The 14,678-nt window shown below is 43.1% G+C and overlaps 1 protein-coding gene across 3 annotated transcripts in view; it reads right to left on the reverse strand.

Annotated features, from left to right (window-relative positions):
- Positions 1-2,201: 2,201 nt before the first annotated feature.
- Positions 2,202-14,678, reverse strand: part of PDE6D (phosphodiesterase 6D) — a 61,980-nt gene continuing 49,503 nt past the window's right edge. Inside the window, exons 3-6 of one of the 3 annotated variants that reach the window (XM_025404521.1) lie at positions 8,879-8,981; positions 7,823-7,948; positions 6,995-7,100; positions 2,202-2,808 (exon numbers count right to left, since the gene is read on the reverse strand). In XM_025404521.1, the coding sequence (XP_025260306.1) occupies positions 2,727-2,808; positions 6,995-7,100; positions 7,823-7,948; positions 8,879-8,960 (396 nt within the window). In that variant the 5' untranslated portion in view covers positions 8,961-8,981 and the 3' untranslated portion in view covers positions 2,202-2,726. The remainder of the gene's footprint in view (positions 2,809-6,994; positions 7,101-7,822; positions 7,949-8,878; positions 8,982-14,678) is intronic. The other 2 variants (XM_025404520.1, XM_025404522.1) reach the window with 2 other exon arrangements.

The following is a 14,678-nucleotide window of genomic DNA, read 5'->3' on the forward strand; positions in this document are numbered from 1 at the left end:
CCTCCCTCCCTCCCTCCCTTCCTTCCTTCCTTCCTTCTTTTCCTTCCTTCCGACAGGGTCTTGCTTTGTCACCCACGCCAGTGTTTTTTTTTTTTTTTTTGAGACAGAGTCTCGCTCTGTCGCCCAGGCTGGAGTGCAGTGGCGCGATCTCGGCTCACTGCAAGCTCCGCCTCCCGGGTTCACGCCATTCTCCTGCCTCAGCCTCCCGAGTAGCTGGGACTACAGGCGCCCACAACCGCGCCCGGCTAATTTTTTGTATTTTTAGTAGAGACGGGGTTTCACCGTGGTCTCGATCTCCTGACCTTGTGATCCGCCCGCCTCGGCCTCCCAAAGTGCTGGGATTACAGGCGTGAGCCACCGCGCCCGGCCCAACACGCCAGTGTTTAGCAGCATGATCTCAACCCACTGCAACCTCTGCCTCCTGGGCTCTAGCAATCCTCCTGCTTCATCCTCCTGAATAGTTGGGACTACAGGCACACACCTCCATGCCTGGATAATCTATGTTTTTTTTTTTTTTTTTTTTTGTAGAGACTGGGTTTTACCATTGTTGCTCCAGGTTGGTCTTGAACCCCCGGGCTCAAGCGATCCTTCCACCTTGGCCTCCTAAAGTGCTGGGGTTACACCAACTTGTTTTTCCATCCAAACTCTGGTATTTAAAAATAGCTTTTGGGCCAGGCACGGTGGCTCACACCTGTAATCCCAGCATTTTGGGAGGCTGAGGCAGGTGGATCACCTGAGGTCAGCAGTTCGAGACCAGCCTGACCAATATGGTGAAACCCTGTTTCTACGAAAAATACAAAAAAAAAAAAAAAAAAAAAAATTAACCGGCATGGTGGTGCGCGCCTGTAATCTCAGATACTTGGGAGGCTGAGACAGGAGAATTGCTTGAACCTGGGAGGTGGAGGTTGCAGTGAGCCGAGATCATGTTACTGTACTCCAGCCTGGGTGACAGAGCGAGACTCTGTCTCAAAAAAATAAAATAAAATAAAATAAAATAAATAAAAAATAGCTTTTGAAGACAACAGATCTAATATGAGGAATTGAATCGTCATTGAAAGATGGTGCTAGTACACTAAAAATGTACCGTTTCTCCTCCCCATCCGCCGATGCAAAGAGACTCAGGTAATAGAGAGAAAAGGAAAAGAGGAATCTGAGAGCAAGAGCCACACCAAAGAGAGCCATACCTTTGTTGTGTTCTGTCCTCTGGCCTCAGACCTTACTGCTTTGGTAACTTGAAAACATGTAATTGTTGGTATTTTATAAAAGACAGTGGCTTGCAGTGAGCCGAGATCGCGCCACTGCACTCCAGCCTGGGCTTTGATAAAGCAAGACTCCGTCTCAAAAAAAAAAGACAGTGAAGGCAGGCCAGGAGCGGTGGCTCATGCCTGTAATCCCAGCACTTTGGGAGGCCGAGCCGGGCGGATCACCTGAGGTCAGAAGTTTGAGACCAGCCTGGCCAACATGGTGAAACACTGTCTCTACTAAAATTACAAAAAAATTAGCTAGGTGTGGTGGCAGGCTACTCGGGAGGCTGAGGCAGGATAATTGCCTGAACCCAGGAGGCAGAGGTTGCAGTGAGCTGAGCCTGGGCAACAAGAATGAGGCTCTATCGCAGAACAAAACAAAAAAAGACACTGAAGGCTACTAGTAGCTCAGAGGTAAGAACACTTTTTGGTGTTCTCTTTTATGTCAGACCTGAAAGCACTGCCAGTTGTAATCCCTTCTCTCCCATGCTGGCTTCCAATGACAGCAGTCTTAAAGGCCTCCCAGCCTCCTCCCAGCCCAGATGCCTTCCCATCGTTCTCCAGTTAGGTCCATGCAGATCTTTTCATTTTGTAGCTTCTAGTCTCATTTAGGAATACAAGAGTCCCTACTCTACCAACTTAGAACTGCCCTTTCTGGAAACTTCTTGAACAAATGAATACTGTAAACAAATAGAAACAATTAACAATAATAAACAAACAAAGGGTGCATGTATGTTGTGGAAAATAACCATTAAAGATTGTGTCTAAAAGACAAATGTTAAGGTCATGGGCTTGGTTCAAGTATGTTGCACAACTTTGGAAAGCAGTAACTGCAGCGCTAGGGAACAAGATCTACCAGTTCCATTCCTGGAGTAAAATACAGTTTTGATCTTATATTTGGTTTCTTTCCATTATGCAGCCAGGTTCACTTTCTAGAAAAAGGAGATAAAAGCAGTGTCATGCTAAAGACTGTAGGAATATTTTAATTCATATTTTTAATTACATTATGTAATAATATCACAGTCTATTTTACAAGTTAAATGTATGAGAATGTATGAAATAGAAATGGTAGGAAAAAACTAAACATGGGTCAGGAACATGGAATTTTTCCAAAACCAGGGGCCAAAGGTAGATGTGTAGCCTGCAGGGCCCAAGGAGGAAACAAGGAGGGTGATAGGTAGAGTTATTGGTTTGTGGTATGTGTTTGTTCCCTGTGTGGGGAGGGAAGGATTTGAGACCTGTCCCCTGCCCTGGTCTGGGGTTGGGAGTTTAGTCTGGTCAGCTGGAAGATGGCAGCTTGGGAAAAAGAGCCATCTGGTTACCTACACAGAGCTGGTCCCCTGGTGGCTGCAGGTAGGTTCTGCTGTTGAGGGAATTAGGGGTGGAAGTGTCAAAAATCAAAAGTGTGGAGGAAAAAAGTAAACACGGTTTCCTCCTCCCTCCAAAAAACCCAAATTCTTGACATGCGCACACATTCTTCTTTCAAACATAGAAAAGTCTCACTCTGGATGTGCTTACAAGAAGATCGTCGTCAAAAAAATTTGTTTCTATGATAACGTTCCCACTGTAAGTAAGAAGAGAAACAGAGGGCAAAAGAGTGAGCATGTTAGGCAGAAGATTTCATTTCCACAAAGTGGTTTCCATCTGGATTCCTGGGCCAAAGGACATGTACCCACCCAGAGTATTAGCTTGGGGCCATTAAAATCCTTGTCTATATAGGGCTACAAGTCTAACACGATATTTAATTTATGTGGCTAGATTCATCCCTGTCAAGCTCCCAAATCAGAAGTGAGAGCATGTCTCCACTCCTGGGTACACTCTAAAGCCTTTAGTAGAGTGCTCTGCACACAGGGTGCTTATAGATCCGACTGACTTTCTGATACCGCATTCATGGACACCTCTGGCTGGTTTATACATAGAAGCCTGCAGACCTCAGGGGCAGTATCCTTCCCTACAGTACTCACTATAGTGGAAAGGTGAGCTTTGGCCTGGCCCACACCTATTTTCCTGCCTTTGGGTATCAGCACCTTGCTCTTCATTTGGGAACCACCCTTCCTCCAGTCCATGTGCCAAGTGAGTGGCCCCTCACTCACCTGGCAAAAGGGTGAACAGAGGATGTAACTTAGGCCCATCAGACTCTTTCCTTTGAGCAAGATCCTTCCTGTAGCTTCTCCTTGAGGAAGCCATCCAGGGATTCCTGCCCACCTGCATCTTTCAAACCACCCCAGGTCTCCCCCGTAGTCTTTCAACTCTTGTATTAGCCAGAGCCTGTTTCTATGACTTACAACTAAAGAACACTAAATGATGCACCTGTATTGTGAGAGAAGAATTTTATTTTTCTTGGTGGGTATCTCAGTGCTCCCATTTGTAAAATGGGAGAGACCATGACCTTACCAAATCACACTTGAGCTGAGTTTAGGGCAACTGTTTTTAGGGGTTCTAAAAAGTTAAGTATAGTTGGTCCCCTACTTACAATGAATCAACTTATGATCTTTCAACTTTCTAGTGGATTTATGGGGATATGCATTTTTGACTTATGATATTTTCATCTTATGGTAGGTTTGAGACAGATCGAGACTCTGTCTCAAAAAAAAAAAAAAAAAAAAAAGAAATAAAGACAGCAACAAAAAATCAGGCCTGGTGAAGAAGTAGTCAAATGAAGTTTAATAAAATCTAAAAAAAAAAAACCTGCTTTCCTAAACTACTCTGTACTTTCCCAGGGTAATTAATAACCAGCAGATAAATTTCTGCTTGTAATTAATTATAAAACAGGTAAATAAGGTGCTCAAAATCTGACTGGCTGATAGGATATAAAAATAGCTACCATTGTAATTAAAAATCTATTTTTAAAACCACTAAAACTTTAAAAAATTCATTACAAATTTGTATTTATTTATTTATTTATTTATTTTTGAGATGGAGTCTTGCCTTGTCGCCCAGGCTGGAGTGCAGAGGCACAATCTCGGTTCACTGCAACCTCCAGCACTTGGATTCAAGTGATTCTCCTGCCTCAGCCTCCCGAGTAGCTGGGACTACAGGCGCATGCCACCATGCCTGGCTAATTTTTTTTTTTTTGACACGGAGTCTCACTCTGTCGTCCAGGCTGGAGTGCAGTGGCAAGATCTCAGCTCACTGCAAGCTGCCTCTCGGGTTTACACCATTCTCCTGTCTCAGCCTCCCGAGTAGCTGGGACTACAGGCGCCCACCATCACACCTGGCTAGTTTTTTGTATCTTTTTTAGTGGAGACGAGGTTTCACCGTGTTAGCCAGGATGGTCTTGATCTCCTGACCTCGTGATCCGCCCGTCTCGGCCTCCCAAAGTGCTGGGATTACAGGCTTGAGCCACTGCGCTTGGCCTATTTTTTGTATTTTTAGTAGAAATGGGGTTTTACTGTGTTAGCCAGGATGGTCTTGATTTCCTGACCTTGTGATCCACTCGACTCGGCCTCCCAAAGTGCTGGGATTACAGGTGTAAGCCATCACGCCCAGCCTCTGTTACAAAATTTAGATAGGGTCTTGCTATGTTGCCCAAGCTAGTCTCAAACTCTTGGACTCAAGCAACCCTCCCCCATCAGCTTCCCAAGTAGCTAGGATTATAGGCAAGTGTCACCACACCTGGCTCTTAAAAAAACTATTAAAAACTTAAAAAGGGGCTGGGCACGGTGGCTCATGCCTGTAATCTCAGCACTTTGGGAGGCCAAGATGAATGGATCACCTGAGGTCAGGAGCTCAAGACTAGCCTGGTCAACAAGGCAAAACCCCGTCTCTACTAAAAAATACAAAAAATTAGCCGGGCATGGTGGTGGGTGCCAGTAATCCCAGTGACTTAGGAGGCTGAGGCAGGAGAATCACTTGAACCCAGGAGGCAGACGTTGCAGTGAGCCAATATTGTGCCATTGCACTCCAGCCTGGGCAACAGAGAGAGACTCTGTCTCAAAGAAAAAAAAAAAAAAAAAAACCTTAAAAAGTAGAGACAGGCATAGTGGCACATGCCTGTAGTCTCACCTACTTAGGAGGCCGAGGCAGGAAGATCATTTGAGCCCAGGAGCTGGAGTCCAGCCTGGGCAACATGGCAAGACCCTGTTTTTTTTTTTTTTTTTTTTTTTTTTTTTTTAAATAAAATAAAACCCAAAACCAAAACAAACAAAAAACCTAAAAGTAAATAACCTCAAGTTTTAACAAATTCAATATGGCTTTCATAAAGGAACTGTTGAAAGAGATGATCCAATATTATACAATTATCTGTGGGACTAACTCTTTTTTTTTTTTTGAAACAGAGTCTTGCTCTGTTACCCAGGCTGGAATGCAGTGGCATGATCTTGGCTCACTGCAACCTCCACCTCCCTGATTCAAGCAATTCTCCTATCTCAGCCTCTTGAGTGGCTGGGATTACAGGTGTGTGCCACCATGCCCAGCTAATTTGGGACTAACTCTTTTTTTTTTTTTTTTTTTTTGAGACAGAGTCTCGCTTAGTCGCCCAGGCTGGAGTGCAGTGGCGCGATCTCGGCTCACTGCAAGCTCCGCCTCCCGGGTTCACGCCATTCTCCTGCCTCAGCCTCCCGAGTAGCTGGGACTACAGGCGCCCGCCGCTTCGCCCGGCTAATTTTTTGCATTTTTAGTAGAGACGGGGTTTCACCATGTTAGCCAGGATGGTCTCGATCTCCTGACCTCGTGATCCGCCCGCCTCGGCCTCCCAAAGTGCTGGGATTACAGGCGTGAGCCACCGCGCCCGGCCTCTTTTTTTTTTTTTTTTTTGAGACGGAGTCTCGCTCTGTCGCCCAGGCTGGAGTGCAGTGGCCGGATCTCGGCTCACTGCAAGCTCCGCCTCCCGGGTTCCCGCCATTCTCCTGGCTCAGCCTCCCGAGTAGCTGGGACTACAGGCGCCGCCACCTCGTCCGGCTAGTTTTTTGTATTTTTTAATAGAGACGGGGTTTCACCGTGTTAGCCAGGATGGTCTCGATCTCCTGACCTCGTGATCCGCCCGTCTCGGCCTCCCAAAGTGCTGGGATTACAGGCTTGAGCCACCGCGCCCGGCTGGGACTAACTCTTTAGAAGGTACTATTACTATAACACTTGAGAGACTAACACCTTTCCCACAGACAATGGGAGGTGGGAAGTTATTGACAGTGTTTTTGGACAAAGCACAAACAAACTGTTCTTTGAACAGGAACCAAAGCTATTAATATGGTAAACTATTCACCAAAAAATTGTAACCAAGTATCCTCGAAAACAGAATTATTAATAGGACTTTGCCAGATTCTGTTAAAGGTGATCTAAACAAAATACAGAGATACCGGAAGTATGGTAGTCAGGAATAGGAGCAAATTAACATAGATTCAGTATATATTAAATGCCAGTCTCCTTCCATGCCATCGCATTTTATCTTCATTACACCTCTGTAAGAGAGAATTAATTTCTGTGTTTAGAGATGAAAGACTAAGGCTCAGAGAGATAAAGTATATTAGTGCCCAAGATGACACAGGTAGTCAGTGTGAATCAGGAATTTAAATCTGGTCTAATCTAAAGTTTTTTTTTTTCTTTTTTTTTTTTTAATTATTCTTTCCACTCTATCATACTGTCTTTTTCATATGAAAAAGGTCAGGAACCTGGAAACCTAGACACCCTCGGATACTCTTTTACTCTATTTCTCAACTGAGCTCTCTGCCCACTCAATGGCACCAGGAGTCCCACCTGCCTGGAATGCCTGTTTCTAGACACACTTCATAATTTCCTGAGACCTGCTCACTCACGTTAAGACGCTTGCTGGCATCATCTGGGACTCGGGTGCTGCCTCTATCAAGGACTGCCAGGTATTTGTGGAGTTAGGGATCACAAAGCCAAACTCGAAGAACCATTCTGAAGGAAGAAGGAAAAGCCGGGGTGAGCAGGTGCCCCAGTATAAAGTTTAAGGGCTCTTTGTCTCCCTCCTCTAGAGTCAGCCTCTTCCTACCCTGAGAACCACCAAAGGAAGCTATCAGCAACCTCTCAGACCAGAGGCATAAAAAAGACAGGGAAGCCTCCTCAGGTTGTCCTCTGAACTACACCAAAGGCTTGCTTCTCATGCTTTGAGGTCTAAAGGACTAGGACCAGTGACCAGGACACAACATAAGCAGCATTTTCTTAGAGGTAGGCTAGATGTGAACTATACATAGATACATAGCTCAATTCTCTTGGACTAGCTTGAAGGGGCTTATGTGCCCTCTTATACTGCATGGTGAGAATTCAATGCAGAGTGGCCTTGCCAGTCAAATCTGTATGATACTGTATGTAGAGCACTGTACTAGGCCCTGCTCATAGCAGCTTCCTCCATGACCATATCACAATACAATGTCAGTGCCTAAACCAGGTACCACCATCCATGCTCCCAGTGTCAGAGACCTCAAAGCCCCTTGCAGTGGCCAGCTTTGTTTTGGTTTGTTTTCACTGGGGATTCACAGTCTTGCAGAGTGTAGGAATCCTACCACAAACTGAGTTGTAAAAGGAATGTTATCAAAGCACTGCTTTAGTTCACTGGGTATTGTTGCCTTTTGTCCTGGTTGCCCTAAGCCCTGATTTCAGGCATGCAGGCAGCAGAATACCTTCTAGGCATTGCCCTTTGAAGTAAACTTTTTGTTCCAGGCGGAATTTTTCCATTTGTTCTGTTGAAGAAAAATTGAGTTCTCGAGACACGGCCTTGCACTTGAGGATTTTCTTGGGAACACGGGCTGGTAAGAGAAAAACAAATGTTGAAGCCATTCTAAATGAAAACCACATGACTATGATGCTTCAAATTTCTGGGAGCTTCTTATAGCTGATTTAGAGAACACTTTATTACATTTTGGATAATGCTTTGGTAAGTGCACTACACTGTGTGGCTGAAAGCAGAGGACTCTAATTGGTCACTCATATCTGAAAGATATTAGATCTTCAAGGAACACCAGGTTTTGTGCATCTAAGGGCCTCATCTAGCTACTCTCATCAGGAAGGGGGCTGCACGGGTACCTTCTCTCTACTCTGTTCTGGTGATTTTAACCCCTTACTTCTTCTTTACTTTAGGGAGATAAAAATGCAAATTTTCTTTTGGAGAAAAAAGTTGAGATCTCAGTTTCTATCTTTGGGTATGTTCTAATGGTAAAATTTCAGCACAAAATGGGTTTTGGGAAGTGGGAGAAAGAAACATTAAGAAAGCAACTGGGTTGGGTGTGGTGGCTCACACCTGTAATCCCAGCACTTTGGGAGGCTGAGGCGGGCAGATCACTTGAGGTCAGGAGTTCAAGACCAGGGTGGCCAACATGGTGAAACCCTGCCTCTACTCAAAATATAAAAATTAGATGGGTGTGGCGGCACGCGACTATAATCCCAGCTACTCGGGAGGCTGAGACATGAGAATTGCTGGAACCTGGGAAGTGGAGGTTGCAGTGAGCCGAGATCGCACCACTGCACTCCAGCCTGGGTGACAGAGCAAGACTATGTCTCAAATAAAAAAAAAAGTAATTGTAATTGAAACTGTCAACATGTCAACAACACATGAATTAACATGCTGTGTCTTCAGGGGCTCACCCGCCTGTTAAGTATGTGTTAACTTAGCTCTCTTATGCTCAGGGGCTAGTCTGGCATTGGTCACAGCCCTGTGTAGACAAAGGGTTGGAAAGTACCTTCATGCTCCACACCAGGGACAGACAGGTCTTCTGTTCCTTGCCAGAGTATCTTCCCTGTTTCAGCATCCCGAAGGTTCATCCAATTTCTGATCAAATATGACTAAGGAAAAATAAGGCACTGAAAGTGACTCCCACTTTGTACTCTAGGTGTCTCATGTTTACTCCCACCAACTCTTGTTTACTTTTTAAAAAGTCTGTCAAACTGGTCATTGCTATGGAAGCAGATAAGAATGTGTAGGAGAGTCAAAAAGACATCTAAAAGAAGCAGCAGAAACCTTGAGAAGACATTATTATCTATGAGAATCTTAAGACTGCACACACCTAGAAACTGCAAGAAAGGGACAGAAAATGAACAGTGCAAAATTTAAAATTTACCAACAGGATCTAACCAACCAAGATAAAATACCTAAAGAAACAAATATCAGATGTACCCCAAGGAAACAACTCATGAAGATCACTCTGTAGTGAAGGCCACAGCCCCATAAACTTCACCCACAAGCACAGAACTCTCAAATTGCTTTGTAGTGCCCCCCTTTTTTTTTTTTTTTTTGAGACAGAGTCTCACTCTGTCACACAGGCTGGAGTGCAGTGGCACAATCTTGGCTCACTACAACCTTTGCCTCCTGGGTTCAAACAATTCTTGTGCCTCAGCCTCCTGAGTAGCTGGAATTACAGGAGCATGTCATCATGCCCAGCTTATTTTTGTATTTTTAATAGAGATGGGGTTTCACCATGTTGGCCAGGCTGGTCTCGAACTCCTGACCTCAAGTGATCTGTCTGCCTCAGCCTCTGAGTGCCCTGTTTTTAAATATGAGAAGATAGCCAAGTATCACCAGAAATTCAAGAAAGCATTTATTATGAAAGACAGACCAAAACAAACTAAAAGAAAAAAGTAACTTAGAGGAATAAAGAGGCTTACAGATAAAGACATAAAGTTTTAAAAAGGAGCATTAAAAAAAGAGGGATATGACATAACCTCTACAGACACTAAAAATTAATACAATCAAATTCTATATATTTTAGGTGAATTTCTCTGGTTTGAGGTTACAACTTATGAAGCTGGTCAACTGATGTTCTCTGTCAGAAAATGCCTTCTAATGTAAGTATTTATATTTTCTAGTTTCTGTATTGTTTGATCCATTAAATGAGTCAATAATACCAATTTAAAAAAGAATATTCAGAGAACAAAAAAGAACTCTAGAAACACATATATTTTGATAGCAGAACCAAACAACTCAATGCAAAGAAAAAATTGAAGAAAGCTTTCAGAATGAAAAAGGCAAGGATAGAGAACAGGAGAGCAGGCCAAGTGTGGTGGCTCAACGCCTGTAATTCCAGCACTTTGGGAGGCTGAGGCAGGTGGATTCCTTGAGCTCAGGAGTTTGAGATTAGCCTGGGAAACATGGTGAAACCTCATCTCTACAAAAATACAAAATTAACCAGTCATGGTGGCGCACGCCTGTGGTCCCAGCTACCCTGGAGGCTGAGGTGAGAGGATTGCCTGAGCCCACAAAATTGATGCTGCAGTGAGCCGAGATCATGCCATTGCACTCCAGCCTGGGTGACAGAGGGAGACCCTGTCTCAAAAAAAAAGGAGAGTAAAGGTACAAAAACTTATAGTCCAAGAATAGTCCAAGAGTTCCAATGTCTAACTAACAGAAGTTCTAGAAAGGTAGAACAGAGAAAACTGAGGGGAGGATGGCATCAATAAATTAATTCAAGAAAATTTCATAGATTGAAAGTGTCTAGGCTGGGCACAGTGACTCACACCTGTAATCCCAGCACTTTGGGAGGCTGAGGCGGGCAGATCACCTGAAGCTGGGAGTTCAAGACCAGCCAGACTAACACGGAGAAACCCCGTCTCTACTAAAAATACAAAATTAGCCAGGCATGGCAGTGCATGCCTGTAGTCCCAGCTACTCAGGAGGCTGAGGCAGGAGAATCACTTGAACCCGGGAGATCGCACCATTGCACTCCAGCCTGGGCAACAAGAACGAAACCCTGTCTCAAAAAAAAAAAAAAAAAAAAAAAAAAGGCATGTAGCAAATGCCCGTCACATCATTAGTGGATTTACATAATATCAAATATAAAGAAAAGCAAAAAGCTTCCAGAAGTTCAACAAGTCATTATATAAAGGGTCAAATCAGAATAGGGAAAAAAAAAATCAGAATAAATCAAATTCAAAAGGAATCCTGTAGGATAGGAGACAATTTAGCAGGGCCTTTAAAATTCTCAGGGAAACAATTTCTGAAACAAACTCAAAAATATTTACTTTCTTAAGAAACTAAGGAAAATATGGCTTCATCAAAATGACAGAAAAAACCAAGAAAGGGGATGACAAGATGACATGGGATATAGCAAGCAAGAAACAGATGAAGGGAGTCCCGAGTGACAGTGAAGGAAGATCCCAAGAAAATAGCTCTTTAGCAGGTCTGGAGAGTGACTAGTCCAGGGTCCAGGCTACAGCAGGTCACAAAGCTCAGAAAGAGATTTTCTCTTAAAAAGATGAAATTCATAGAATACCTAGTGTGTTTATATGGAAAGGAGATTTACACAATTAGAGGGAGATTTTGGGGTCAAATTCATGAGAAGCACAGAAAACCTAAGCAAATGACAAAAATTCAAGTACTGACATCATGAAAAATTAAGGTAGGACTGGAAGAAAAAAGTAGTCATAGTATAACTCATGGCTTCATTGCAAGTAGTGCAGATATGGTCATAACAATGAAAGCACATCCAACACCCAGTATAATTACCTGGGAGGATGAGGGAACAAGAGTATGTATGGATAGTCAGGCATGAAATGTTGAGAAACAACAAAACTGTCATTTTCCACAGTGGAAAGTGGGTAAATAATGCTAAAATGGAAACATTAAGACATAGCCACAATATGCTTTTTAGAAATATCAAGATGAATACCAAATACATAAGCTAAAAAGAATTGAAAATAGTTTTCTCTGGGGAGCAGAAAGTAGGGGGACAGGGTGTGGTGCTCTTCATTAGAAACAGGCAGACTTTTTTTTTTTTTTTTTTTTTTTTGGAGATGGAGTTTCGCTCTTGTTGCTCAGACTAGAGTGCAATGGCACGATCTTGGCTCACCGCAATCTCCACCTCCTGCCTCAGCCTCCTGAGTAGCTGGGATTACAGGCATGCACCACCACGGCCTGGCTAATTTTTGTTTTTTAACTAGAGACAGGGTTTCTCCATGTTGTTCAGGCTGGTCTCAAACTCCTGACCTCAGGTGATCTGCTTGCCTTGGTCTCCCAAAGTGCTGGGATTACAGGTGTGAGCCACCTTGCCCGGCTGACTGTGATTCTTTAAATTATGAACACATACAACTTAATAAAAATAAAGACTAAATTTAAGAAGAGAGTGCTAAGTTTTTTTGTTTTGTTTTGTTTTGTTTTAAAATACAATTGACAAACCATTAAAGGAAAAGAAAATATTATGCAAGCACAGAGGGTAAGTCTGCAAAAGATCGTTAATATTTGCAAAGAGACTGAGCTTCAGAAAAATATGTGTATAATATAGATATAGTTTACATGTGTCTTTTTTTTGGTTTTCTTCTTTTGCTATCTTGTAATCAGACTCTCTTCCCAAAGCACTCCATAGTCTCTCTTCCTTGTGGAAGGCAGTGACCGCTCTGCACTACAGCAGCTAGAAAAGCCAGATCCTTTTCTCCCAGTCCTGGTATAATTAGGGGTGAGCACAAGAAGGCCTAGCTTTGGACACTTGCTGCCCAGTTCTGGGGTCCTGAAGCTATAGGACTTGCAAGGGAGTTGGAAGTTCTTCAGGGTCGGGGCAGCAGGGGCATGCCAACCTGCCCTTTCCTACTGTGTGGTCTTTGCTACAGACCCTGTCCTTTAACTTCCAGGCAGTTCCAAAAGCCTCAGATCAGATACCCTTTCCCATTGTTTGAATAGCTTGCAATTCAAACAATGTTAGGGAGAACCCTAAACAACATAGTTGGCTGGAATCATCATGTGTGTAATAACACTATATTTTACCTTCTGGAGAGATTCTGTCTAGGTTTTGTTGCTATACAAGAAAAGTCTCAAAATATAACCAAGTGTTATTCAGCAGAGTGCCTGCAATGTGATGAGGAGTCACACATTGTGATCTTTCTGTGCACTCAACCTGCTTGTGGGCACCCCTGCATGAATGTACTGTCGCTTTCAGGTCACACTGGTTGTGTTACTCTCCTCTCAGGGTGTGCAATTCCTAACAAACTGTCCTTCTATGCTCAATACATTTCCAGACAGTGCTGTTCCTCTCCACCTATGTGATCTGCCTTCCTCTGGTTCATATTTTCATACTCCACTTTTTTTTTTTTTTAAACAACTAAATTCAAAAGCAAGTTTACATACTTGCTTAGGTCATGTCTCACGATTATAATTGCTATAAATATGCTCACACCTCCCAGCGTCTCTATATATTAAGAGAAAGTTTCCCAACTGCAGAAGGAAAGCAACAGATACTACTGCTCTATCAATCCCCTCTGAGCTAAGATCTAAACTGTCCCAGGCAGCTAAGCCCAAGGTTTTCTGAAGACATAGTCCTCATTTGACCTGCTCTGAACAAGCTTTCCATTCTTTCACAGCAGACAGTGTCCTATGTACCCACTACGGTAACATGGACATCAGACTTTCTTAAATTAAACAATAAGACTAAACAAAACTAAAATGACTTCTACGGTTCCAGGCTCACAGGCAGGTGAGGCATTCTAGCAAAACTAGAAAAGCCCCGGAGGGTCCCTGTACAAAGCTGCGGCTAGAGCAGACTGAACTTCCAGAAGAAGCACTACAGTGACTGGCAGAGGTCAGAAAAGCAAAGCCTGGGGCCAGGACTTACTCTTCAATCTATATATTAAATGATAAAAAAGAAAGACATTTTAAATTAGTCTTCTATCTGTTATTTAGTGAATAGTAAATTTAAGCTCCCCTTATTTCAAGGGAGAGAAGTAGCTAAAAATACATGGTTGATTTCCACAACATGAGTGTCTTTTCTCTGTAAATAATCAGGTTAAGGACTTAATTGCTTATCTTTTTTTTTTTTTTGGACACAGAGTTTCGCTTTTGTTGCCCAAACTGGAGTGCAGTGGCGGGATTTCCCCTCACCATAACCTCTGCCTCCTGGGTTCAAGTGATTCTCCTACCTCAGCCTCCCGAGTAGCTGGGATTACAGGCATGTGCCACCACACTCGGCTAATTTTGTATTTTTAGTAGAGACGGGCTTTCTCCATGTTGGTCAGGCTGGTCTCGAACTCCCAACCTCAAGTGATCTGCCCGCCTCGGCCTCCCAAAATGCTGGGATTACAGGCGTGAACCACCGTGCCCAGCCCTAATTGCTTACCTTTTTGGGAATCACATAAAAATATATTCTGTAAAATATATTTATATGTTTGGCCAGTTCAATAACTATGTACTTCCTGCATGTGCCCTAAACTGAAAAATTATCTACCAGTATCTATATCATGTACTTCATTTTATAATCCTTGAACATTTTAATCCTTAACAAATTTTGTAAGATTTTATCCTCAATACAGCATTAGAGAAATACAAAGACAGCTCCATCCAAGGATGTTGGGATTGAGGCTATTGAGGGTCCCTCTAAGTTCTGTAATTTTAGGGGTGAAAAGGAAGCCCTTAGTTTATGGTAGAAATGCAGCAATTTGGGAACAACTTTATAAAATGGAAATCCATAATAGTCAATTAGTAAGGAGAAATAAAAGTTATTAAGGTAGGTGTCTTACAATGATAACAATAAGAAAAGCTGGTCCTCAAAAGAGGAAACTTCA

Source organism: Theropithecus gelada, chromosome 12, assembly GCF_003255815.1.
Source record: "Theropithecus gelada isolate Dixy chromosome 12, Tgel_1.0, whole genome shotgun sequence".
NCBI classification, from domain to species: Eukaryota; Metazoa; Chordata; class Mammalia; order Primates; family Cercopithecidae; genus Theropithecus; species Theropithecus gelada.